At 41.8% G+C, this 27,666-nt stretch overlaps 1 protein-coding gene across 3 annotated transcripts in view; it reads left to right on the top strand.

Moving 5' to 3' along the window:
• Positions 1-27,178, top strand: part of eIF4EHP (eukaryotic translation initiation factor 4E homologous protein) — a 51,138-nt gene extending 23,960 nt beyond the window's left edge. For 2 of the 3 annotated variants that reach the window (XM_015181901.2, XM_033376591.1), the window contains 2 exons: positions 25,613-25,761; positions 26,282-26,492. In XM_015181901.2, the coding sequence (XP_015037387.1) occupies positions 25,613-25,761; positions 26,282-26,411 (279 nt within the window). In that variant the 3' untranslated portion in view covers positions 26,412-26,492. The other variant, XM_001358769.5, reaches the window with a different exon arrangement.
• The last annotated feature ends 488 nt before the right edge of the window (positions 27,179-27,666 follow it).

Genomic DNA, 27,666 nt, shown 5'->3' with positions numbered 1-27,666 from the left:
TTCTGGTTCCTCCTTCTACACCTCCACCTCTAGTTCTTTTCCAGCGTAGCCTTTGAGTCAACACATCCCAAAAAAGGTCTTTCCCCTACGACAACGACGACGACGACGACGAAGATGATGATGTCTGACATCTTTTATTGGGTCATATATAAAATTTGATTAGCTGCTGCCTGCCATTGCCGGGGCCTGTTGTATGGCGCCAGTTTAATGAAGCAGTCGTCGGATCTCAGTCGATTTCTGCCTTCTCGAACCGAACCTTTGTTTCCACTCACTGATTGGACCAAAGGGAGTCGAAGAGGAAGCGAGTTTTCTTCTCTTTTTTTGTATTTTGTGGAAAAGGAAAACAATAAAACTCCAAAAGTGACCCGTCGTAAATCTCGCTGCGGGAGATTGAACCGAAAAGAGAGATATACATGCTGCCATTTCTACTTCCTGCCACGCCCCGGCTTACTGCCGCGCCCCCTGTGCTTTACCTCCTTCCTTCGGGCCCCCTTTTCCGCCTCATCGAATGAAAGAACAAAAGCGGAGAGCCCAGCAGAAAGCGTTGCCTACTGTTTTGGGACTCCCTAAAAAAAAAAACTAAAGGAAGGAAGAAGGAAAACAGAAGCCTGACCTTTGACTCGGGCATTGTTTTAGCCACCATTTCTGTTTCTGTTAAGGTGATGCTGGCCCCGAAAGGGAAAACAGGGAAAAACTCAAAAGTTCAGGCCACGCTCGAGGCGCACTTGTAACTTTCCACATAAATTAACTGTCAAAAAAAGGACACAGCATCCGGAAGCAAGAGGGGGGAGCAGGTGGGGGGCGATACCACTGCCATCCAGGAATTTCCTTGTAAATTTGTCTTGTAATTACATTGGTCCCCCATCCCTCCGTCTGCGTTTTTTCCGGCTTTTCCAGCTCTCCATTCTCCTTAATTATAATCATAATTAATCAAAAGAAAAATACAAGAGAATAATGTTGAATCTTTAATGGAATTTATTTTATTTGCTCACACACGAGCCGAAATATTGCTCATACGCCACGTGCACACAGAAAGCCAAATAAAATAATCAATCGATGGGCATTAATGCGATTATGCCAGTTAATCGCTTAAATTAAGTGCATTCAGGGTTGGAATGTGGAAGGACAATAAACAAAGGAATCTCTGAATTAAAATTGCATTATAAATATATATATTTTTTGTATTTATTTTGTTTTTTAATTTTTGTATCATTTTTTTATTTTTCCTCCTTTTCTCCTCTTTTTTTGTACAGTATAGATGAGCGGAATTTTCCAACCATTTTCATTGCCAATTTTCCTTCAATAGCCTTTATATTTCAGAAACAACGAAAACAGAAAACAATAACATTCCAAGGACGGAATATAATTTATACATGGCTCTGCGGGGTATACACGATATATGTATTATTTCGTAGGTTAATATATGCTAAATCACGTACATATTCATGCCCCCCACCTCCCCAAAGCCCCCATTTTCCATATCTATTACGAATAGACCTCCACTAAACCTTAAATCTATTTGCGTTTCATTTTAGGGGGGGATTTTTTTGTTGGTGTTGTTTCGTTTTCCTTTTTGTTTGTTGATGCATAAATAAATCTTCAAATTAGTCAAGTCGAATGGGAAATTTGTCAAGTTTTCCTACGGATGGAGTGAGGATAAGTCCTCCTCGGGAATATCCCTAATGTGAGTCCTCACTTGTCTTCCTCTGCTGCGTGTGTCTTCCTCTGGAATACCCTTAATGTGTGCCAAGATAGTCGCAGTTTTTCTGTTTTCATTTTGATTTATTTAGGAGCTCCTCCGACAGGCCAACAGAGTGTCCTTCTGCACACACACGCACACACACTCGTACAGATGGCATCCATCCGTAAAGGTAGATTTGCGACAGCTGGCGGGTCGAGTCGATGGATGTTTGGACGACTTTGACCTCGCCTTCAATCGCCCTTCGACTCTGCAATTAGTGGGTGTGGCTTGTGGGCGTGTGGCATGTCTTAATATAAGGGATATTCTTGTGCTGAAATTGTTTGCATATCTTTCAAGTTGTTTGCCTAATTAGCAACAATTTACGTCTCACACAACATTCATAATGGAACAGAACGGAACGGAATGGAATGGAAAACCCAAGGAGGTTGGAAGTTCATTCATTAGAGACTCCGAAGATCCAAGGGGGAGACGGGGCGGAGGGGAGCTGAAACCTAATGAATAGCCATAAATTTGTACAACTTTGTTCCCTCACAATTTCTCTCGCTCTTTCACAATTTTTCACTTGTTTTTCCTTTGCTTTTCTTCGCTTTTCTTTTCCTTTGTGTAGACGCAGGCGTTTGGCCTAATGTTTGGTCAATTTATTGGCAATTTCTTTGGCACCCGGGCACCTGATACCCTCAATGCCGCTCCCCAGATAATAAATATTCTCTTTCTGCCACTCTTATTTATATTTATATACATTTTCTTATACGTATCTCTGACTTTTGCCTAAATGCTGGAATTTGTCATATCAGCCTCAGAGTCCCTAACTTTGATTTATGTCTTGGTTTTTTTCTTCCTCCTCCCCCCAGATTGTTTTTCTATCAAATCTCTGAGACACACAGTCACACATTTATTCGTTCATTCAGTTTACAGGCAATTGAAAACGTGTACAAAGTAGACATTTCTTTTTTGGCTTTTTTCAGCCTGATAAGAATTCCAGCTTATTGAACTTCAAATCGAGAATGAGAGTATATATGGGAAATACTTCAAACATGACTAAGATTTTGGTTCTCTTTCGAATTGTGAATGAATGTAGTTTAATATTTTGTGTGAAATAATATTGGCTGAAGGTAAAGAAAGCCCAGAGTGTTTGCAAATGTCGTGATTATAATTAAGATTAGATTAGATAAGATTAGAGACCGCTTTAGAGAGAACTATGAACATTTTTTAATTCACTTGGAATAAATGTAGATTATGACAACCGAGCAAGAGTTCTCTTCTCCTTTTGCTTTTAGTTGAATTGTGGATTTTCTTTCTTGGGGCCTAACCAGCAGCACTTTTTGCATTGCATTTTGTTTTTGGTTTCGCGGGATCGAGCCTCTGTCCGTCCCAGTCATGCAAGCGACATGTATTGTGTTTCTGTTGAAGAACATCTCTTGGACCAATGAGAGTAGCTTGGAGTAGACACGTGTGGCCCTCCTTTGGGGGCATCCCTCCTTTCTGGCCATCTCTTTTCGGCTTATCCCCCATTCATCAGGCACACCTTTCGGGTGTCCGTTTATCTGGTCATTTTTCTCTGTCTCTTGCACTATTTCTCATTATGACAGAGTGCGGATTTTCTATCGAAAATATATAAATTTGCGCATATAAATCGATGAAAAGCGGATAAATAATGTTGTGGAGACTGCCATTTCCTCGACTGCCTTTTGTTTTTGGGTGTGTCTGCAGCAGCATCGATTTGCATTCAGTGAACGATGCTCTCAGAATTATTCAGTATTTCATACACTGGAAAAAAAAGAGAGAACACGGGTGCAGGGATACAACCAAAAAACAGGCGGAGCATCCGCCCGAGAGGATTACCAGATCCTGAACAAAACGTGCCTCTTCCTTTCAAAAAAGAAATATCATATTTTCCAGCTAGAAAAACACGGAAAAGTTTTGCTGGTTTGCGTTGCACATTTTATGAAAAGCAGCACAGAAGATGAGAAGCAAAAATTGCATTTTTCTACAGATGTCGGTGGCAGCATCTAAAAGGGGGGCAAGTAGGAGGTGGGGGCAGCCTCCTCGTCTAATATTTTTGGCCGCAAAAAGTTTGGCACTGTGGTAGTCCCTGGCTCTCTCCTTCTCTGGCAGACTTGTGGCATGAGAAACCATTTTGAATTTTCAATATGAAAAGCCATTTCTCCGGCTTGCCTCGTCACGCCCAGTGGCTCAGACTGCCTGCCACACGCTTGGGTCATTTGTCAGTAATTAATTTTGTGAGTGGCTTCCATCAGTTTTGGGCCGATTTGAGATCATCTTCAATCAATAAATATTCGTTTTGTTTTCGGCCCAATATAAATTGTCGTTGCAAGCAACATGTGACGACGAAGCATGACGCAACAAGCGGCAGATGATTGGTCACTTTCTGTGGCAGATATGCATATCATGGATTGTTGCATTTTCCCCCCATGAAAAGGACAGCCTTTTCATTTTATTTGACTCCAGATGTTGTGTATCTTGAGGATGCTTAGAAACTCGAAAAGTTTTTGTTGGACAAACAGAGCTAGAACCCATTTTAAATCAATTAGAACGCAGTTGACAGGCAGTCCTCTTTTTGTTGGATAAATGCTGTGGGAGCTGATGGTTTGAGGAGGCAATGGAAACAATTCTAAGAGGTTCGTTTGAAGGTTTCTAGGATTCTATGTAAATCAGCGGCGAGCGGACATTTCTGGAGCTTTCCAACAAGAAATTTAAAAAAAATCATGCACACGACAAGCAAGCTTATGTACATTGAGCATGGATGTGCCCACCGCTAATCTGTAGACACGGCTCGAACGTTATTTAAGGATCAGGATGCAGAGATCTGCCAGCTATCCTGGCACAGGAGATGTTTCTGCTAAAAGTTTTGATAGGTGGAGTCCTGTAATTCCATTTCAAACTCAAAAACTATCCTGAGAGTTCTTTAATGGCATAGAAAAATGTATTTCAACAAATTCATGTAACGAATAGCTTACAACACGCTTCAGGAAAGTGTTGCCTTGACAACATGTTAAAGGATAAGGTAAGGATAAGGAAACCACAGCTAAAGCTTTTCCCCTGTTTACAAGTGTCTGTGTGTTCTCCCCCAAGTACGCGTATCTCTGGGTTTTCCCTCCCAGAATTTATAAGCGTGTACTCGAATCTTACCATTTTCCTGTTTGTGTGTTGCATCCTCCCTCTCGCTGGCAATGTCATTCGATCTGTTGTCCTTGCCACTTGCTGCTGCATCGTTGCTGTGACAACTGCGTTAAAAATCACTTGGCAACTGTATCTTGGAAGCTGCTGCTGCAACAGCTGCCAAAATGTAATGCAGCCTTAATCAATCCCCCCCAAAGTAGTAAGGAAGTTGCCACAGAGAAGTAGACGGCAGCATAGATTGGTGGAGCACTGGAGGAAATCAATGAATCGTCGGGTTTCTTTTTTTCTGCTTGTCTGGCCATCAGTTTTCATGCCCTTCTGCGTTTCATGGAACACGAAACACGGTTTGATCTCTCGGTTTGACGACTTCTGTAGCCTTGACAGTACGCAAAGCGTTGCCGAATCCCTTCAGCCTTCAGTCCTTTGTCACTGTTGTCCTTGTCTTTTGCGATGCCTCTCCCTGTCGTGTCATTCTGTGTGTATCTGTGACTGTGTGTGGGGGACGAAATTTGCATAGTTTTCAATTAATTTACCCTCCTCCTGGGAGTCACGCAATGCAGTTGGGATGCTGTGGGTGTGGCAGGTCATGACAATAGAAGGCTATCTTGTGGGACTAATCGAGGGCGACTGAAGGATTTGGAACCAGCAATCGGAGAGGAACTAGGGCCAGGATCCCTCAAAGAATCACTAGTAAAACGGAATTCGGAAGCGGTTCTGCTGGAGCTCCAATAGAAGAAACTTAAGGAATGAAAAGCAGAACCAGAAGTATGACTAGAACTAGAGCTAGAACCAGAAGCAATGATAGAAATATAGGAGTACGAGAAAAGATGGAATTTGTACAAAAATCAGAGTTGCTAATGGAAGATCAGACGGAACTAGAACTAAATATTGAACTAGAACAATATAGCTTGGTTCCAAAGTGTATAAGGAGAATTGTTCCTAAAGCCAGTCTAAAGCCTGACAGCTTAATGAATATTTCATTAAAAAATGTAAACCTTGATAAGCCCCATAGCTGACTTCTCTCTCGGAAGTACTATTTGTCATTGTGTGCAAAAGTTCCTTAACGGATTAAAAACAAATAACATTGAATCCCCATTCAATAGAATGACCAAACAAAGTTCTGAAACCCCATGCAGTATGTAAAATGTTGATAAACTCCGAACAAGGTTAAAAAAGGGATTTCAAATTGGATTTTTCACTGATATTGTTGTTGAAAAAGTAAAGCAAAAGTTTGACCCAGTTTTGCAACAATTTCGAACCAGAAAACACCCAATAACACAGAAGAGTTCCATCATTATTATTCCGCGCTGGTTTATCGCTCAATTCAATGAAAAATTCATTAAATAACAACATTCCAAAGGAAAAACTAGAGTTCCATCAGGATTCTTGTTGCAATATTTCCTAGTAAAAGTGGCACAGCACCGCACACACGCATACATGTGTGATTTCCTCTGTGGAATGTAAAATTCATTAAATAAATAACATTCGCTAATTTGTGTAATTATTTATATTTATGCGACAGCTGCAAATTTCCGCACGTTTCATGGGGGCGGGCTCCACGAGTACATCCTGTCTGTTGCTCCTCCGTTGGCTCGGCTTCTGGCACGGACACGGACACGCACACACGTGCTATCCCGTGGCCCCATTCTCACATCCACACATCCACATGTGGCGGAAGGTCGCAAATTAAATGAGCGAGAGCGCCCCATAAGCAGGCAACACATTTCCACATATTTTCAATGATTTTTTTTTTTCGGTGCCTGACTTTGCTTTGCCCTCTCTTCCCCTCTCTCCCTGTCTCTCTTTAGCTGTTCATTCTCTTTTCGCCATTTTTTTTGTTACTCTCTTTTCGAAAATGTCTGCCATTTACTTTCCGTTTCCGTTACATTCTGTGCACGGACGGACTTTTGTTGATAAGATATTACGTATATCATTTGGGGAGGGGGGCGGGGCAGTTTTGTGTCTGCCTTTCGCTCTGATGTAATTTGATTCGCTTTTAGTGCAAATATGGGTTAATGCGATTTTTATGTCATTTATTTGACGCTTTTTTTGATGGGTCGCATGGGTGATGGGTGGTCTCTGTCTCTCTGCCTCTCTTTGGGGTTATCCACCCTCTCCCACAGCAAATGGAAATGTTCTGTTGCTCTGCAGCAAAAATGTGGCTTTTTCATAGTCGTATCTATGGCATAACTGAATCGATAAAACCATACCATACCCCACCCCCAACCCGCTGTCGCTATCCTTCGAATCTATTGTCAACATATCATCAGAATCATGAGAAAATATGCCAACGAGAGGACCCCTCTTCGATGCAGACTAGTACAGTGCCAGTGCTGCGTATGTGGGAAATAAACTCTCTGTCTCTCTTTATCTGTGGCAGCTGCGACCTCCTTCCGACTGCTGACAGTTGCATGACATATGCAGTGGCCACAACCGAATGTTGCAGTACCAGAAACGGGAATGGCAACCTGCAGTTGATGACGAAGCAGCTGCCCTTCCCAGTGCCGCTTGCGGTTGCAAAACAGGGTGCCCCTCCGTGCAGCCTAGATCACGTAGAACCCATCAATATATTATCACACACGAAATGAGATACGTACATAGGCACATGCTCTAAATACAGAGAGCGGGAGGGAGAGAGAACTTAAACAAAAATCAATGATAATCCATTTAAGCCATTAACAACAGACGGCGCTGGGGCCACAACTGCCAGAGCCAGTGGTAATGCAACTGCAACTGCAACTGCATTTAGCTGCACTTTGCCCTCTGCACTGCACTGCGCGGCACTGCTTATGTAAGATATCACAAAATATAGCATTTTATGTATATGGTAAACATTACTCGGTGAAGAATGGCATAGTGAAAAGTAAAAGCACATCCATTTTTAAATTAAATCTTTGGCTTTGAAACACAAAAATGTTGGAATTAAATAGATTTCGATTTAAGAACACATTTATCAAAAAATCTAATTCTAAAACGATTTAAAATACATCTTTAGGGAAATAAGAAAATATTTAATTTGTATAAGAAATATATATATTTTAAATAAATAAATTTAAATTAAATATATTTTTACAACTTAAACTCTCAAAATCTGAATATCACACTTTCAGGGTGTTTTTTCCTGGGTGTATATATGGATGGTAGGTATATGGGAGGATGTCGAGCGCTTCTCTCTCAATGTGCATGTCGAATGTGCGTGATGATGGCAGAGCAGCAAACCAGCCAAACGTGACCTCATCCATATTACACAGGCGTCAGCCACCCACTCGCACTCCCAATCCCAGTCCCAATCCCCACTTCCTATACGCGGCATGTGGCATGTGGCAGGATGGGCGGGGGGGGGCTCCCGTGAAATGTTTGTGTTTAACAATTGCTAAACATTTGGAACGCACTGTGCGAGCAAATATGCAAGAATCCATATACACTTTCATAAGTAAACAGAGCCACCACTCCCAAGAGATCCGCACTAAACAATGACCTACAAAGCGTACAAGAGGGGGAGTGCTTGTGACCCAGAAGCTAATAAGTTGTTTGATCATCTCTATAGAATGTTTCATACAGTACTCATTGAGTTCAGGGTTTTCCGTGTGTGCCTCAACAAAAGTCTTTCAGCGATTAAATAATTTATTTATAATTAAAAGACTACAAAGTTTATGGCTCTAGCTTTTCTAGAATGTTTATACCCAAATTTTCACAGGAATTCCTGTTTCATTCCATTTTCTATTTCCTCGTGTCCACGCACAGAAGCTTAAAGCAAGGATTAGCTTCAGGAAAAAACAGCACACAACAGAACTACATATACGAAAAATTCGATCAGTGTATGCATTTCATTATCTATTAAAATAAATCTTTGTTTGCTGGTGCTGTCGCTGCTGCAGTTTATCGATTGCCGGTTGCTGCATCTGTTGGTGAAATCTGTTTAAAGATTTATGAGAACTTGTTTGGTTTTCGGCTTTACGGCTATACAATTCACAGTACTGTGACGTCAAGCGATGCTCTGGTATTCCAGGGATCACCATGATGATGATGTGATGGTTGATTGCTGTTTGGCTTACTCTCGGAACAGCCGTTTGTTTATTCCCCCAGCTATGCCTATTTCTATCCATTTTCACATTCGCTTGACTCATCTATTGACTCTTTAAAATATTCACACTTTATTTTTGCAGTGTTAATTGTTGCCTTCCGGTGATTCATTCCCGCGCTCGTTCTCAAACCTTTGTGACCCACGGCAATTGACTTTGTGTCTCGTGTCACTGCAATTTGTACAGCCAGTACCCAGTGCTCGGTAGAGGGTATTCGAATGGGTATATTCTTCTTAGACTAACTATGTATAACGATTTATAAGATTATTATAATCTGTTGGAAATGCATGTCGATTGTAGAGTTCTGCATGGGGAACGCGATCTTAAAGGTATTCAATATGCTAAATACCCCACTCCAAAGTCGTTCTTCGTTGCCTGTCACGGAATGTGGAATGTAATTGTTGGGTTTTAATGATGCCATCGATTGCCGCAGTTGCGTTTGAAATACGAATATGCAAATCAATGCAATTGCATGGAAATTGATTTGATTTGCTGTGTGTTTGTGTGTGGCATTGCCCTATCATAATATTGTACAATCAATTTGAAGGGAAAACGTTTACGTCAGAGACATGTAATTTCAATTTAAATTAAAATCATTTTAAGCTGCTTAATCAGTTGTAAATCGTTGTGGAAAATGGCAAAATATCAGAATGGAGTGTTCCTTTTACTTATTGGAAATTGTTCTGGCAGAGCTTGTAAGATGTTGCTTTCACCTTTTCTCTTAGTGTCTCAGAATCTTGGACTATAATTTTCTCCCCCTCTCTTGAGCTCTCTTTCTTCCCTCTACTCCACTCCACTGAACGGACAATTGGTCTTTCGTTGATTACAATTTGCGGTATTTTCTGCCACTCTCCCTCTCCCTCCCTCTCTCTCTTTTGTTTGCTCTTTAAACTTACTTCTCATGGCTTTTGTTTCTGTTTTGTGCAATTTCACGCCAACGCGAGCATTTGTTGTCTCATTTTAATAATCCCCTCTGCCGACATCGCTGCTGGCCTCAACTCTTCTCCTTCTCTCTCTTGCTCTTTTGCCAAACAATGAGCGAGTAAAGCATTTGCCATGAAATATTTACGCCTCTCATTTGTATACGTGTGTGTGTGTGTGTTGGTGCGTGTAAATAAACGCTGCATAAATGAGGGCGCGCGCGTGATATATTCATGAATGATGACAGTGCAGCAGCAGCGAGCCACCGTTGACCTTGTAATTATTTCACAGTATTTCGCCTTTTTCTTGGTCTTCATTCGCCAACATGTACGTCGGCTTCGTCCTGCTGGAAACAGAGACCTCTGCTGCTGGTTTGCTGATTTAATACTGTCCCATACTCTCAGAGCTGCTCTGCTGCAGTAGATGTTCCAAGGTGTAATTGTAAAAGGTGAAACTTTGAGTCTGGCACTTGCATATATTTATTTAAGTGTTCGCAAACAAGACAGGGGGCTTTTTAGCACTGCTGCACCTTTTATTAACATGCCTTGATCTTGCTCGCAGTGCTGCTGCTGCGCCGATTCCCTACCTGCTGCCTCTGCTACTGTTTTTACCTCTGCCGCGCATGAATTCGCTGCTTTTGTCTCTTTTGCTCTTTCCATCTCTGCCAGCAGTGCGGCTGCTGCTGATCCTTCTATCGCGCTGCTGCTGCTGTGCGTCTCTCATTGTTACTGTTTCTACTGCTCTCGCAGCGCTGCTCAAGCTTTTCACTGGGTCTCTGCATCTCTCGCTGCCAATGCTCTCTGTCTCTTTCCATTGTTTCTCTCTCTGCCGCCCTGTCAGGGTTTCCACCTCTGTTTCCGTTCACTTGTTTTGGCCTCGCATACCCGTCATGCGAGTGCGAGTCAATTAAAGTGCAACGCAAACACTGAATCCCGTCACGTGCAGATGGGTTTCGGGATGCCCAATGGCTGTTGTTTTTATGCTTTTTCTTTCTTTATTTTGTTCCCACCCTTCTCCCGGGTTTTATTGTGTTCATGGCATATCCGACGAAAAGCGTTAAATGGATTTTTCCATTTATTTGCGGTGAAAAGTCGGTACTTAGGGACTTTATCTCACTTACATTCGCATATCACAAAGTGAATGCTTTATGGTCACGTTGAATAATTGTGAAAGCTGGTATTTTTATTGATTTAATTCGTTTAAATAAAGATAGAAATAGATTGAAGAGCTAACAACAAAAAAGTGCTTGCCAAAAAGTTGGTATAAGAGCCTCCTAAGAGATTCCCTCTTGATGGGCAGTTTTCCTAATTTTATCAATCATCCTTAAACGACAAATCCTTTTTGAACGCTTTTGTCGAGGCTCACGTTTTACAGATAATGTTCTAATGCAATTCTATCAAATCAATCAGCTTTAAATTGATTAACTATCTAACGAACTATCTCTATATTTTCATGGAAACACGTACAAATTTACATATTATCCCCCCCATATTTCGTGAACATCCGGCCATCTGCTAATTGGCAAATGTTGGGCATCGCTTTGAATGTCTGACAAACCATATGCAAAAACCACCATCGACTGGCTGGATCTCCCACGTGTACAGTACACACAATATCTATCCGGAACAACCATCGTTTATCCCCACCAATCCTCCCACCCTTCCACCCTTCCAGCGGCCGGCCTGCCATTTCGACGACAATTTTATATAGTTTGCATTTCAATTTGTTTTGCGGTGGCTGGGCGAACAAAAAATATTGCGGCCTGCGTGAAAAGCCATCGATTTTTGTGGTTGTTGTTTGTCCGTTTTCTGGCCACGCCCACTTGATTGCATTAGCCCTGATCGCTTGGTTGCATGCAAAGTGGCGCGCCTAGAAGGGAGAGGAAGGGGGGAGGGCTAGAGGCCGGCCGGGCAACTCCCTTTTGGATTTCTCTGGGGGCACAATTTATTTTGCAACGTCTCGTTATAAAGATTCTTGCTTGTATTCCTTGTCCCTCCAAGGGAATTCGCCCCGAGCAAAAGGGTATATACGAAATACGAGTATATATAGCCCCTATGGTTTTTTTATACCGTTGTATTACGTGACGTTAAAGCAACACAAAAAGCCAACAGCTTGGCCTGAAATAAAAGTAGCTGCAGCTGAGAAAAATAAATGTTGTAAGTACGTGCGGCTAAACACGTGTACTTGACTTGTTGGCCATATAAGGCAAGCCGGGCCGGTCCCAATTTGGGGAGCACAGATTGTGTTTTTTGCGTGCACATCGTAAAAATCGACTGCAAAATTGACTGTCAAGCTGTGTAACAAAAGAGACTTATTTGGGCGGAGGAATGCTGTTCAAGAGATTTCGATCTATGCTACGTTCTACACGAAATGAGGAAAAAGGACATGGGAAAGGTTAGGGTTATAATCTTTCCAAATTCTATGCTCATTGTCTCTTGTGGGGCAATTGGTTTGCATTTCAACCATGTAATCTCTTAAGTGGCGTTACTGCATTCAGACCAAACAATTAGGTCCCTGGTTTCACGTGTACTTGTAGTGTAGCGTCGCTGTCGGGTTACAATGGAACTGGAGCCCCCGCCCTCACCCCGCGACCGACGACTGGCTGCCAACACCACTCCCATTAGGCCATTGTAAGCCGAAGGGCTGGCTGTGTGTAGTGCCGCAACAAAGGGACAATGAACTCACATCAGACGCGGAAAATTACGAGTCCTAAGTGGTTGGAGGCGGCAACCGCAACTATAGTTGTTTTCAGCTATCCGATAATTTATCCTAACCAGGTAGTTCCTTGCATTGAAATTAGCCCTAATTACAGAAAGGGAAAACTAAAAACTAGGAAAAGGATTACTCGTGTTATCGATTTATAGCAGTTTATCGGTATTAATCGAGGCTAGTTTTGTACAAATTTATTAAATCTTAGGCAATTACTCTTGGAAATCGTTAACACTTCTTTAAAAACATTCTCAAAATCACTTGGGAATACTTTTTACTGTATATCGATAACGATACACACGATAAGTGTGACCAACGCTAATTAGAAAACAAACAAGTCTCCGTTCCGCACTCTCTTGCAGCAGGCGGATTGCGTAATTAGCGCTGATTCCATTACAGATTCCGCTTTATGCTTGTTTATTTTCGGGGGTGGAGACCGCCACTTAAATTTTCTGATTTACGATCTTGCTTTATTCGGCTCCTCTTAAGCACTTTGATTACGTCAATTCCCTCTTTCTCTCGTTCCCTCTCGCTCTCTGTGTGTTTCCCCCACTCTTTATCGTTGCTTTGTGGCTGAATTTCCACCATAAAAGTTTCAACTTATCTGAGTGTCTAATGAAAGTTGTTGCCACACTCACACATACACACAACAGCAGTGGGGAAAGTTTTTCCCGATTAACATTCTTCTCCATCCCATTTTCTCTCATTTTCGGTTTTCGATTAGTGGACGATGGTGGGGAGAATCCCCTTTCACATAATGTGTATTTTTGTTGCTGCTTCTCAATTTCTCGATTGCCCTTTTTTTCGGGAGGTTATCGAAAACTTGCATTTCACACGCAACACTTGACAACCCTGGAGGCAGAGAGAGAGAAACGAAGCTTGGAACGGCGAGCGTCAGAGCGAGACGTGCTAAATATGGAAATGGAAATTAAGTTAGCGCCAAAGCAAAGGCAGGAGCAACAGCAGGCGCAGCAGCAGCAGAGCCGAAAGTTGTGTCAGGCTTCTGCCTCCTCCTTCTTCTCCTCCCTCAAAAATGGCGTCAGGTGGGGGCTCTGAGTGTAGGGGGGTGCTTGTGTGTGTGTGTGCCAGGACTGAACATAAATTAAACTCCACTTGACAACAAGGAGAGCTTCGCCTCGCTTCGTGGCTGTTGCCTGTCTTCACCCCCTCCCGCTTCTGTCCTGCTCTTTTTGGGGTGCCCCTGCGGTTGCCCTGCGGCGCTTTTGTTGTTTCTGCTCATTTGCTACCAATGTTCCCCTCTCGCTCTTCTCTCCTCCCGTTATCGTTGTTGTTGTACTTGTACTCGTTCCCGCTGCTGCTGTTGTTGTTGTTCCAGCTCTCGTTGTTGTTGTTTATTGTCGCTCGCTAAACAAACAAACACTTGACTACACGCACGTACTCGCCCACACACACACACAGAGAGAGAGGGAGACTGTACATTCCTACACCTCCTACCTACCCATCTCCCTTCCACACTCAATCCCTCCTACCACCTGCTGTGTGCTAATGCGCACAAAAAGCAAATTTACATTTAGTGCTGCATACATTTCGGGGTCTCTAATGCGCCCCGCCCCCATACCTTTCCTAATGAAAACGTGTGAAAAAATATTCCCCAAATCGATGTGCAGAGGCCCCCCAAAACACAATCTAAAAGTGTACCCTTGAATTTTCAATAATTAAATTCAATTAAATTATGAGAAAACGCGGGCGAACATTGCGAGTAGCGGCAAAGGCCGCAGCTATGGTCTTTCTCTATAATACTGTGTGGATGCCACAGACTTTCATCCTTTGTGTGTGATATCACAGAAGCCTGGACTCAAAATTTGTTTGCTCTAGCTTTTGTAGGCTCTAAAATCTAGGCATCAAATAAAACGGACAGACAGAAGGCTCTATCGACTCGGTTATTGATGCTGATCAGGAATATATATACTTTATGGGGTCTGTAGCGCTTCCCTCTGGGCGTTACACACATCACACTTTCCCCACATATATTTTCCCTCATTTTTTGAAGCAAAAGTAGCAGAAAGCATATATTTATAGAACACTGTTGCTTATATTTATAGAAAATTGTCTTGTGCACAAAAGTTTCAAGAATTTTGCAATTAAAAGTGGGTGTTGGGCTTGGCAGAGGAGAACGCAATTTGCAGGAGTCTCAAGGAGTTCTATCTCCCCTCTCTCTCTCTCTCTCCCTGTGTCAATACCGGCCCGCCCACTCCAGTGCTTTGTAAGAAAAGCACAGCGTGAGGGGTGGCTTAAATCAAATCGCATAAGTTGGCAGCTCTTAATGACGGTACACGCACAGAAGGAGGAGCAGGAGCAGCAGCAGGAGTGGGCATGGATGAGCACAGGCTTTGGCTCTGGCTCTGGCTCTGCCCGACCTGCTTCTCTTGCACTTCATCAGGCATTCAAAATCCCTAACTTTAGCCGGAGAGTTAAGTCCTCTGCCGGTTTAATCCCAAGTGCCACCGTCACCATGTCGCCGTCTCCTAGCTTCGTCTCCATCTTCATCTTCATTCCACATTTTCCAATCTCGTGCCTCGCTCTGTGTCGCTCGTCGTTCTCCTTGAGTTGATGAAACGAGTCCCTCCTGTTCTCCGGACCTAAGTCCATGTATTTATGTGTGCCGTAGGTTCTTTTGGGATCTGTGGAAGGGTCGACGGAGGATGGAGGGGGGGCTGAAACTTTTCAGCCCTTGGATTCCATTTAGCATAGACTTGGCTCTGTGGGCGGGAGGGGTGGCTCCAGGGAAGAGAGCATTCCAACCCAAAAATGGTTGTCTATTTTTAAAGGCCAACTTTTGTGATGATTTGGAGGAGGGGGGCGGGGCCCCGAGTGTGGATGGCGCCCCCGACCAACCTCTGGCTCATAAATTGGGGCACAGTGGCAGCATAACAATAAGTCACAAACACACAACGGGATACAGTTGGCTCTCTCTTCGCTCTCTCTCTGTGTGTGCTGGGTCTCTCCCTTTCATGCATAAATTTATGCGGAACCAGATGGAGGCGGAGGCGGAAACGCTTGACTTGGTAACAAGTCTGTGGCTCCAAGGTCCAGCCAGGCTGCCGCAACTGTTTTTCGTGGGAGGAGGCGGTTGAGGAGCGCAGTGTCGCCGCCATTTGGGCAAACATAAAAGCATTGTAAACAAACATGGCCAACGCTTATGGCCAACACACACACACGCACACGCACACACTGTGAGCAAGGGAGAGTGGACAAGTGGACCCTCACATAAGCCGTAAGTTAAACCGTTAAAATTGGTTTACACAGACGTGAGGCATTCCACCATTCAGGATGCAGGATGGGAGCCGCCGGGTAGGTGCCGCCTCTGAAAAGCAGAGCGAGAAACGGAGGAGATGCCTCACCAAACAGGATGGAAATGTGAGAGCCAAAAGGATAGGGGACCGAGGGGCATACAGATTGGTAGCAAAGGATGGGGATAGCGGGATAAGGATAAGGATGGTACGAGAGGAATGTGCCACTGACAGGAGGAGGCACCAACCATTGTTGTCTGATGATAGTTTCCCCCATCCCATCCCGTCGCATCCCATCCTATCCTATCCTATCCCGTCATCGCCGTCTTATCTTCTATGAGCTGTTGGGGCTCCTCTGTGATGCGATGCGATGCCTCCTCTGCCACTTTGCCACCGGGCAAACAAGAACTCGGCCAAGTACCCCCAGCATTTACAGCATTTTACTACACAGCCAGCTAAAATGCTAGTACAGTGGTAGCTCGAGAAAAGGGAAGCCACCAAAAGATACTTTTGAAAATAGTAGAAGATGAAGATGCACTTTTATATATAACTCCAGCTCCATTCTTCTTCGTAGATTACTTTTAATTCTACTATGTGCGAATAAAGATGGGATTCCTGGATATCTTAGCCAGTCTTCACTGTGGACGGGGGCCCTAATGGTTTGCCTGTACTCTTGGCAGTTGTTTGTAAGCCTCGCACTCGCACTCCACTCCACTCTGCTCACCCTTTTCTTCCTCTTCCCTGGCTGTTCCGTTCCCTTACTGTTACGCTCCCTTCCGGTTCCTGTTTCGTTCCGTTCCCTTGCCGTCCTTTGCTGTCACTTAACCGCACGCGCCTATAAGCAGGCAATATATTTTAACAGCTCCAAAAGTGGGAGTGGGATAAGCAGGAAGAGCAAGAGGAGAGAGAGGCAAAGAGAGAGAGAGAGCGAGATGATAGAGGAGTGAAGCCCATTATGTGATTGTCCTGGACTGGAAAATCGGAAAAGAGATAAATGTGCAAATCGTCCTGCAGTCATATGTATGCCCCATCCCCATTGCCATCCCCCCACCACCACCCACTGAATCCCTTTAATAATTCCGATGATTGCAATAATAATGATGATCATGATGTGCATACAGTACGGCTATGTGTGCAGCCCATTTCCCATCTGATTCGCATTTACGAGTACTAGTGGGAGACAGAATGCATCAATCTGCTGCAGGCTGCAGGCTGTGAAGTGTGTGGGCGCCACGTGTCGGACACAATTTGCAATACGAGCAAATGTCCTTGATGGTTCAATTTCTGCCACTGTGTGGGTGCATACGTATACGTATACGAGTACCTGCATATGTATCGTATATCCTATCCATACGGGGTGGTGTCTGTCTGGCTGTGGGTTTGGCAGCTCAGTGCCGCCCACTGATTGGGGTTACAAGCTGAATTAGCCATGCGTCCTGGCCACCATGCCTGCCCCCGAGTGCAGTCCGGACGCAGGATTTGCGTATGCCAGAAACCCACATAAATTGTGATATGTGATGGAATGCGCCTGTCGCCCCGCCGCCCTGCCCTCCGCCCACTGAACCACAAATCCCCAGCTTGCGAAGGAGTCGTCGTCCGGTGTGGTGGTGGCCTAGAGTGGGTTGCCACGTGTCCATCCTGGCCGAGCAGCTAACAAACACCGAGCCCTGTCTCTGTTTCTGTCTCAATTTGCTGGCCTGTGGTTTCTGCCCTGTCCTGTTCCTGTCCTCCTTTCCTGGTTATGGCTTAACTCCTCCTCTTCTCATATACTATGTCTCTCTCCCACACTGCCTGGTTCAGGTGATGCCTAGGAGAATCCTTCCGCACCCTCTCCTCCTCCTTCACGGTGTTCATCATTCGATTTGCCTGCCTGACCAACTGACTGCTGTTCGGCCATTAACGTTTTGTTGCCAGCTCTAATGCCCCTGCTTCCCGGGAGACTCCTTTTGTTTAAGTTTGCACAATACAAATTCAACTCAGAATTCAGCCAAAGACTGTTTTGGCAGGGGAGAGTGTGGAGTGGAAGTTGGAGGAGGTAGAGAAAAAAGGGGAGTGCTTTTCAAAAACGATTCGTTAGCTCTCTTGGAGTTGTGGCTTCTTTGCAGTAATGGACGTTTCCAAGGTAACTATTTTTAGCTTTAAAAGGGTTAGCAAATCGATGTGGGACCACAGGAGATACGGATAGATTGGTTTTAGGCGTGAAGTATACTCGTATTTATATACCATCTGGGAGTTTTCTATCGAGTGTTTAACAGAAGTTCTCTGTGTCTATCATTCCAGAATCTGTAACTAAAGCTTGATATTAGAGATGGCTCTTTCCGCAAACCGATAAACGCTAATCTACCGATATCAAATAAGCGATTAACTCTCTATTCCCCGATAAATGATAAATCCACAAAAAAAAAGAAGAAATTGGCTTATATCGAGCGATATTATCGTTTATCGATATATATTTATAGTATATATCGATATCAAATTAGAGTTTCTCTGTCGTTAGATCGATAATAATCGATAATTTAATTGTTTTTTCGGGAATATTTATTTCCCTTTGCTTTACTATTTTCTTCCGTTCCTTTAGTTCCTTTTCCGCTCGACTGTGCCTCTGGTCATCTCACGGCTACCCTCAACGAAATCATAAATTTTAAATTTAGTGAAGGACTCCGACTCTCCCTCCCTGACTGCCCCCCAAATGAGCCGCTGGAAAAGGGCAAGCCGTTACGCTCGACTCCACTCGATGTCTCCCAGGGAGACCGAACTAATTTGCATATTTTTCGAGCGTACTCTCCCCTTCTCCGTCTCTCTTTCTCTCTCTCTCTCTGTCTCTCTCTCTCTCTGTCTCTCTGTTTGGGGGCCCTGGCTGTCCCTCAATTAAACTGTCATGTCAAAGTCTCGACTCTCGTCAATGGCGGCCATGCCATGCAGATTGGCGATGGCTATCGGGTGGGCTATCGTTGTCTGGGGCTCTCTCTCTCTCTCTCTCTCTATCTCTCTGTTTCTCTATCTATGTCCCTATCTAGTATTTTCCTCTCTGCATATCTGCTGTCTGTATGTTTTCGCTGGTCTCCTCTTTTTGGCCTGACACGTCGCTGGCATTTTAAGTGCCAGCCTTCCACAAGGGGGTACGGCAGTAGCCTCCCCGCCCCCCTCCCCGCCCCGTTTTTCTGGCTGGTCTGTGCCTACGTTTTGGCATCATTTCGATTCAATTTTCTCCTCTCTCCTTGCGACTGTTGCTATTTCTGGCCAGGACTCAAAATGGCAGCCACAAAAGCACACAGCCAACATCCATTCGCAGCATCAGGCGGCATCAGGAATCAGGCATCAGCAACAGCAACAGCAGCCGTTGCCTTTTGACATTTCAAATTGATGCTCTGCGATTTATGTACGCCATTTGTGCTCTCACACAACACACACACACGAGTCCTTTTCCTCCTCCTCCCCCCTGTGCAAACAATGTCGAATTATACTTATTCGATTAATTTATCGAATGTATTTCCATGCTTGACCATCAGGCAGTACCATGGAAGTTCTTGGGAGTGGCGTATAGTCTTAGGAGATATTTAAAGGATGGAATCTTCGAAATAAATCTAGAAGTGTCCCAAGATATCTTTAGATTTATTTTACAGCATATATGGAATGTATTTCAACTTCTTTAATTTTGAAAAAGCATTCAGGGAATATACAAAGCCGAGGGACGCTTCTGCATGATGCGTAGCACAAGTAAAGCCGTAATTTTTGAAGTATTTCATATCTATATCTTAGGATTATCATCCTCCCAGTGGATGACTTCTTATCCTTCTTACTTTTCTAAGAAAAATGTAATTTTCAAGCACAAATAATTCATTCAAAAATTCGCCGACTCCCACTCGAAGTGGAAAAACATTTTTCCTCGAATTTCAATACGAAAATAGTTTTCCCCCGAACTTTAATAATGGTTTTGGCAAATGGTTTACGAGCAAAAGTTTAACAATTTGCAGATTTCATTGAGTGCAGCGTGTACGTGGCAACTGGAGAGCCCAGAGCCCAGAGCCGAAAGCCCAGGGCACAGAGCAATAAAAATAGTTGGAAGCTTAACCCAATTTCGTGTGACGGCAGAAGCACCTGAGTTGTGGCAACTGCCGCCTCCATGGGGGATACACAGGCGAGACGAGGGGACTAGTGGCTGAGACTTCTGGTAGAAGGCTGTCTGCACTTTCCTCGCTTCGCAGAAGGTCCTGCCTTTTGCTTATTAAGATGTGACTATTTTTAAACATTTCTCCGTGTGTGTGTGTGTGGTGTGGCTGCTGCTGTCCGCCAGCAAATGTCGCGGCGGGCACTGCAGTGACGCAAATTACGCGGCATCGAGCAATCAACGGGGGTGGGTGTAGCATAAGTGGGTTGATTGGTGGCCGCGATTCTGGCTGATGTCATCAGACAAGGACAAGGACCTGCCTGTCCCAGCCCCTGCCCGTCATTTTGGTGCTGCCCCAAAGCCAAATTAAATAAATAGAAAATGTTTCTTGTGTGTGTGTGTGTGAGGGCCATCGCTCTAATGAAATTCTAACACGCGCAACACATTTCCAAGTAGGCGGATGGATAGATTCGGTGGCACAGCAACAGCGGCAGCAACAAAATGTCCGATGATGGCCAATGCCAAGGCATCATCTGGTGGTTCGGTTCTCGGCTTGGTAATGAGCCACGCATGCAAAAAGCATTCGAGGTCAGGCATCGAGTAGGTCGTCTGCCATGACCTTCACCAGAGAGACAATGGCGAGCACCCCTCGGGGGGGGGAAGAGGTGTTGCCGAGGCAACCCACCGCATGTAGCATGAGGCACAAGGCCTGGGTCTGTGTGTGGAACAGGACTTCCTGTTGCTGGACCTTGCATATCCTTTGCCCTGCACTTCCCAGGCGATTCGATAATCTCGTTTCCGTCGCCACAGGAAGTGGCATGCAACGGCCTTAAAGACCCATTAAGAGATGAAGAGATGACTCTTAGCTCTGGAAATTATTTCCAAGCAAGTGTTTCCACTATCAATAATAGAAGAGCTCAAGAGCTTTTAGAATATTAAAAGCGACCTGTTTTTCCATTAATCGTAGAGCGAGGGATAAAGAGAGAATACGAGTATATTTGCAAGAATTCCACTCTTTTACTTGATAATCATTTAACACTTTTCCCACATCTGTACTCCTTCTTCCTTTAGATACAAAAAAAAAAACACGAAAGGAAAAAGCCCAAGCCAAAGGCAGCCACAATGCATACAAATGAACGGAGGAGCAGGACCAGGACGAGGACCAGAACCAGAACCACAACCAGGAGTCACGTAGCATAGAGGCGGAAGGATAGCCAGAGGAGGTTCTAATTAAGCCAAGACGGAGGCCGGGGCCTTGGGTTGTGGGTCCTAGGTCCCGGGTTGTGGGTTCTGGGTACTGGGCCAGAATTAATGGAGCCAGCCGAGAGCCCAAGAGTGGAGCAAGCATTTTCGGTGTTCACACAAATTAAATTTCATCAAGTTTATTTGCTGTAAATGAGGCAACATCCAGCCGAGACGCCGCCCGACCGCCCGCATACTCCAGATGTCTCATAATTTAATTTGTGCCCCCCCCCCCCCTTCCCGAAACCCCTTCCTTTTCGCCTGAGCTGAGAGCTAGCACGTGTTGCCATGTTATACTTTAAACGTTTCGACGAGAGGAAGAGAGAGAAAAAGAGTGAGAGAGAGCTCACACTCACACAGATACGATACACATTGAGGGCTACACAGAGATACTATTCGATAGATTTTTCCATGTAAATAGTCACTATAATTATTATAATACACATAATTATGATTTCTGTTCTGCGGAAAAAAGAAAGCCCCTTAACGAAAATATCTACATTTAAAAAGGCAAACATTTATTACAAAATTTCATATTTGTACAACAAAAAATTATAACAGAAAAAGGGTGAGAGCGAACAACCGAAAGAAGTGGGGAAACTGCTAAAAGAAAAATCTATTAATTAGTAATTATTATAATGTGATGTTATATATAAAAAATCAATCGCTAAAGCAAATTAAACAAAACAAAAAACAAAAAGACACAAAACAAAACAAACAAAAATAAGGAACGAAGATGGTCAAGCGGTATAAAACAATTGTTAACCAACATAACAGAACTTTCATTAAGTAGATTTTTCGAATTACATTTAAAATATTAAATTAATTAACAAATAGAAAGAAACGAAAGAAGCGGGAACGGAATCACAATCCACATAAATTTGCTGTATACACGAAACAAAAAAATGCGTTTTTCTACTCAACAACCAATAAAACAAAAACAAAAAAGAATAATAAAAAAATGGATATGTAAAATGATTTTTCCAAAATTTAGAGATTAACCCCCTATAATCGTAACTATATAGTAAACCAATTTATATATATATATATATATATATATATATTCTATGTAAATGTTGGAGAGCATCCTTATGTCGGATAATATTTCAGTTATTTGTGTGTGTGCTATATCTTCTATATACCTCTTTCTATGTCTATATCTATATAAATATGGAGGAGAGAACACGCTTGGCTTCGTCTAGCAACAGTTTTTGTGGGCCTTACTCAAGCCGAGGCCTTGTTCTTCTCCAGCCCCAAGCATTGTTCAGATATACTATACATATACATATATCCCCCCCGCCCCGATAGAGAGTGAGGAGAGCTACATATAATCCCGTACCCCCTACAACTTATTGTATTTATTATCTATGTCTCTCTCTACATCGATGTGTTCGTTTCTAAACAAAACAAAAATAACTTGTATAGTCAAAGCACGCTCTCCTCTCTCCGCACTCGAGACACAGCAAAATCTTTGTAAAATATTATACGAGCCAACGGATTGTACAATTGATAAGTGCAAGAGAGAGAGCGAGCAAGAGAGAGAGAGAGAGAGGGGGAGTAAAGGAGGTTTTAGATTTTCTACTTAAATCGCATTTCTTCCACTTTTCATCCAAGAATTAAATTTTGGAGTATCTTCAGTCTCAAACAAAAACAGTGAGAAAATCCCCCAACAAATTGTAGGTTCTATTATTTAGTTTTCTTGTTATTTATACGTATGATTAAATCTAGTTTTGTGTCTAGTTTACGTTTAAGTTTTGGCTCTGCAATAAATACAAGAAAATACATACGACGACTATATATTTTTCTATAATTTGTTTCATTTTTGATTATTTTCGAACGATGGAATTAAGAAACTAAAACTAAAACATTTCTAAAACCAAAATAAAAATTAATTGCTAAAATTAAGCGCAAAGTTCAATTAATACAAATTAGAATTTTAATATCAACATCATTTGGAATATTTATATATACACAAAATATATATATGTATATATATATACATATATACAACTCGATATATGAATAATTAGTAAAAAAAAAAAAATCAAATCAATTTCCATAACAAGAGATGAGAATATTCTTAGTAACGAGTGCGGCAACAGACACTCGTGCAATTGTACTTTAAAATTGAATTAAATTCAAAAAAACACAATGAAAAATAATATAAAAAAAAAAGAAAAAAACAACAGAAGGAAGGGAAAGAAAGCCAGAGAATAGCATAAATGAAAGAGAAGGAGCGGAGTTGAATGCCCAGGAGAGCGGCACCTTCTCAAGCCCGAAGGCTGGGTGGCACAGGGCTGGTTGCCTTCAGCCTTTAAAAGAGCCACAGCCACAGACAGACAGGCACAAAACACACAAGCAGACACACGCAGATAAAACACCACACGCGACCAGAGTTTGTCTTGGCAAACAAACAGAGCAGAGAGTGAGATGAGTGTTGGCCAGATCTTGATAGCAATAGAAAAAGGTTAAAGCTGAAGCGAGAGAAGAACAACGAGAGCAACAAGAGAGAGTCATTGCCACAGCGAGAACGAAAACAAGATCCAAGGCAAAGAGCCTTGAGAAAGAGGGTCAGCGAGTGATGATTCCAGAGCGAAGGGAAAACAAAGAGCGAGTGCCTGGGCACTGGCGAGTTGTCACAGCATGAAGCTTGAGCGAGAGTCAAAGCTAAAATGAGATATAAAAAACGAGAACGAGAGCCGAGGCAAGAGCGAGATGTAAAAAAAGAGCGAGAGCCAAAGCAACAGCGAGAACCAAATGAATGATTGATTGGCGGCTGTGTCGTGAATTGGGAGCAGCAATTGCAACAATAATTCCAGGCATATCGAAGCATTTTTAGTAAAACAAAAAACCCCTCGGACGACAGCAATCAGTGAAGCGGCACACAAAACTGACGGCAATAACAAATAAAAGTTTAGTACTTAAAAACTAATACAATAACCCATACAAATACAAATACAAATACAAATATACTCGTAAATACCAACTTTAACAGCAACCGATGATGTGAACTTCAAAAACGGAACCAGAAGAGAGCGAAGACAAACACGAAGGAAGAAAGCCCACAGAGAACACAGAGACACAGACACACAGACACGGAAGACACGGAAGACAAGAGACACACAAGCCACGAAACATAAAACACACCAGACAAAATGGATAATTACTTAATGCGGGATTCACATATGTATATTCAAAAAGCAATAATGAAGATATATTTCCAAATAGTACTATGATAAAAACAAAAACAAAAACAAAGAAAACGCCCAAAAGAAAATTCGAAAAAAACTAACATGAATATAATATTTATACATAATATATTTTAATTATAGTTACAAATTAGCATATATATAATTATACATACATAAAACAAATATATACATATATATATATACGTATATGTGTGTATATATATATATATATATATGAATATATATAGTCCAAATAAATTAGCAAGCAAAAAAGTGAAAAACGAAATAAAAGTTTAATATTTACAAAATATTAAAATATCAATGTGCAATTTAAAAAGCGTTTAAAACAAAACAACAACAAACAGACACACACACACACAACTAATACACCTATATATACACACACATATAGAAGGATATAAACATTATATATATATAACAGATCTACACATTTATTTAAACAAATGAAACGAAGAACAAAACTTAGTGGCGACAAAAATTTACATAGCACACAGATCCACAGCTAAAAACCTACATAAAAAAAAATCAAAAATTAATAAAAATAAACAAGAAAATAAACCCAAAAAAAGACCGTGCTAAATGCTAACTATAACAAAAAACACACGGTTCAAGTCAAGTTTTTGAGCAAATACTCATAATTGTTAAAAATGTTTAAATAAAGTAATAATAATAATAATGAAAACAAAAATGGGAAAAATGGAAGAAAAATCCATTACAAATTGCATATTACATATATTTTTTCTCTCCTTAGAAAATTTAGTTAAAAAGAAAAGAATTACATTTAAGTGTTAGTCTTATATATAAAAAATAAATCTATATAAAAATTGAAAGACACAAAAGAGAAAATCATGGAATGTGCCGACGAATGACGTGTGTGTGCAACGCAGAAAAAAGTAAAATGCATTGAAAATCCGCAAAAAACAAAGAAAGATAAAACTTAAATTAAGAACTTAGATTTGCCTTTGTGTTTAATATCAAGTGTGTTCTCTTATTATCATCATTATTACATATAATTTCAGTTCATTTCCAATTGGTCAGACATGAAATGATTTACTTACGTATTGATTGAGAAATAAAAATTATTAAACGAAAAGAAAAACATCCAACAAAAGTGTTTTAATCTCTGTGAGTATTGTGTGGGAGGGTTCTAGGTCTCGTCTTGCGCACGGTTTCCAAGGTCTTCAGCTTGAATCTTTTCTTATAAATAATCCCACTAATCATCCGTCCCATGTTTCGCTTTGCAGGAGGATAGCTTATCAGTATGGAACCGGACTGCCACTGATATGACCAGTACAACACGTATCCGTGATACGTTACGCAGGATATTAAATATACCTATAACAACTACAATGGAGTATAAGATACACTGTGATAGCCTTAAATATGTTTCAAAGTAAGTACATATGTATGTATATCGGCCCGTCTGTTAGGTCTTTCCACTAGTCCACTGTCAAACCTAAGGATTAGTAGAATGCATAAATATATTGCGGTTACGGAAGATACATACATAACTTGTAAGCGCGTTTTCGATTTCGATAACTATCCAGTAGTTGAACTGCTTTACGGGTCATAAGCAGTCGATTAATCCAAGAAGCAGTATATTTCAAATGCAAGCAGTTCATTTTTTAAGTAAAGACAAGACGAGAAAGCAGTCAAGCTTCGACTGGAAGATCTATAATCTCCAATCGAATTCCTATTATTGTTATCCAGTCAGTTACTAGAATTTATAGAATAGCTCATGTGCCTAAACAGTTCATTACGATCCAATGTCTATTTGTTACCTATGATGGGGAGATATGGTAAACCCTCTGGTTATGTTTCTTATATGTACATTGAACATACATATTTACAATACATTGTTTCAACTGAAAACTTATATATCAAACGATATCACCCACCCGTATCTTACTCAGTGCATGCAGGCAGTGTCGAGTCCCTCCACGTGGATCTAGTTATTTATTTCATTATTATACCTTTTATGGATCGCCCTATCGACCAACAAATGACTATCGTTCATTTGATGGATGCCGCTATAGAGAATGATTCTTCTTCTCAAGATATATATTTTAAATGGGAATGTGAAATGCAAGAACCGATTTTCTAAATTTTCAAACTATATTTTCTTATATTGCAGTAATAAAGGCACATTGAAAAGCTGAAATTCAATGAATAACTATAAACCACAAAAGAGAAACAAAAACAATAATTTTACAAACAGATAATACAAGTCACTAGTAAACAAACCAGCAAAGGAAACAGCAATAGTATCAAAAGCTACGAACACACACCAGACCACACCACGCCACACCACACCGCCCCTACAGTGAGTGAGTGAGCCACAGGATCAGGAGGATCATCATCATCACATCTGGATGCACTTCGGAGCTCCTCACCATCACCACGGAATCCCCATGAACAGCATGACAAATTATATTTAAGCGCTAATAAGACAAATCTTTGTATTTTTAAACGAGACCTTACAAAGTGTGTGTATATATGAAACGCAATGAATATTTTAGTTTGTATGTATAAAGTTTTAAATTAGGCCTTCATTCCCTCAATTAAAGATCAAAGTTTTACATTCGATAGTCCCTTTATTTCAAAAAAGATTGCTTCCCACAGACATGACACGAAACGACACATATTCTCATGCCTTGTACTGTAGCCTTATATCGATTGTAGTAACCCATAGTCATAGCCATCAGAATCCGTTCCGTTCCCTTGCCACAGAAACAGCAACACACACACCCAAAAGCACACCCACTAGCTGATACTGTATTCATCTGTTTGCAATGATTATTTTACAATTACTGATAAACACCGAAACTGAGTAATCAAATTGTTTGTTTTTGTTCTTGAAGAAATACACAAAAAGTTTTTTACATGAAGAAAAAGAAAAGAAAAAAGAGAAAACTTAAAAGCAAAAAAACCCAGTTGTTTTACATATACTTTTACCCACCACCTACAGACGCATCCAACCTACATGTATATGCATACACATCTACAGTTCAACTATCTTTCGTTCCCAAAAACTTCCTCCTTCGTGGAGAGCAAGACGCCCAATAAAGGAAACTATTAAAGTTGCAGACACTATTTTTGAAATACCTCTGAAACTAATTATTTTGATTGGTTTAAGTAAGTATGAAACAGTCTTTTGATGACCGATGATCCCTTGCCTGTGGTGTGATGTGGATTCTGTTCATCAGCGAGAACTCAGTTCTTTGAAATCTGATCATTAAATTTGTCCCAAGAATAAATTAGAGGATTAAAAATCTTCTACATTATAGACCTTATATCG

This window comes from Drosophila pseudoobscura, chromosome 2 (assembly GCF_009870125.1).
Source record: "Drosophila pseudoobscura strain MV-25-SWS-2005 chromosome 2, UCI_Dpse_MV25, whole genome shotgun sequence".
Taxonomy (NCBI): domain Eukaryota; kingdom Metazoa; phylum Arthropoda; class Insecta; order Diptera; family Drosophilidae; genus Drosophila; species Drosophila pseudoobscura.
This window is presented reverse-complemented; position numbering and strand designations above follow the sequence as displayed.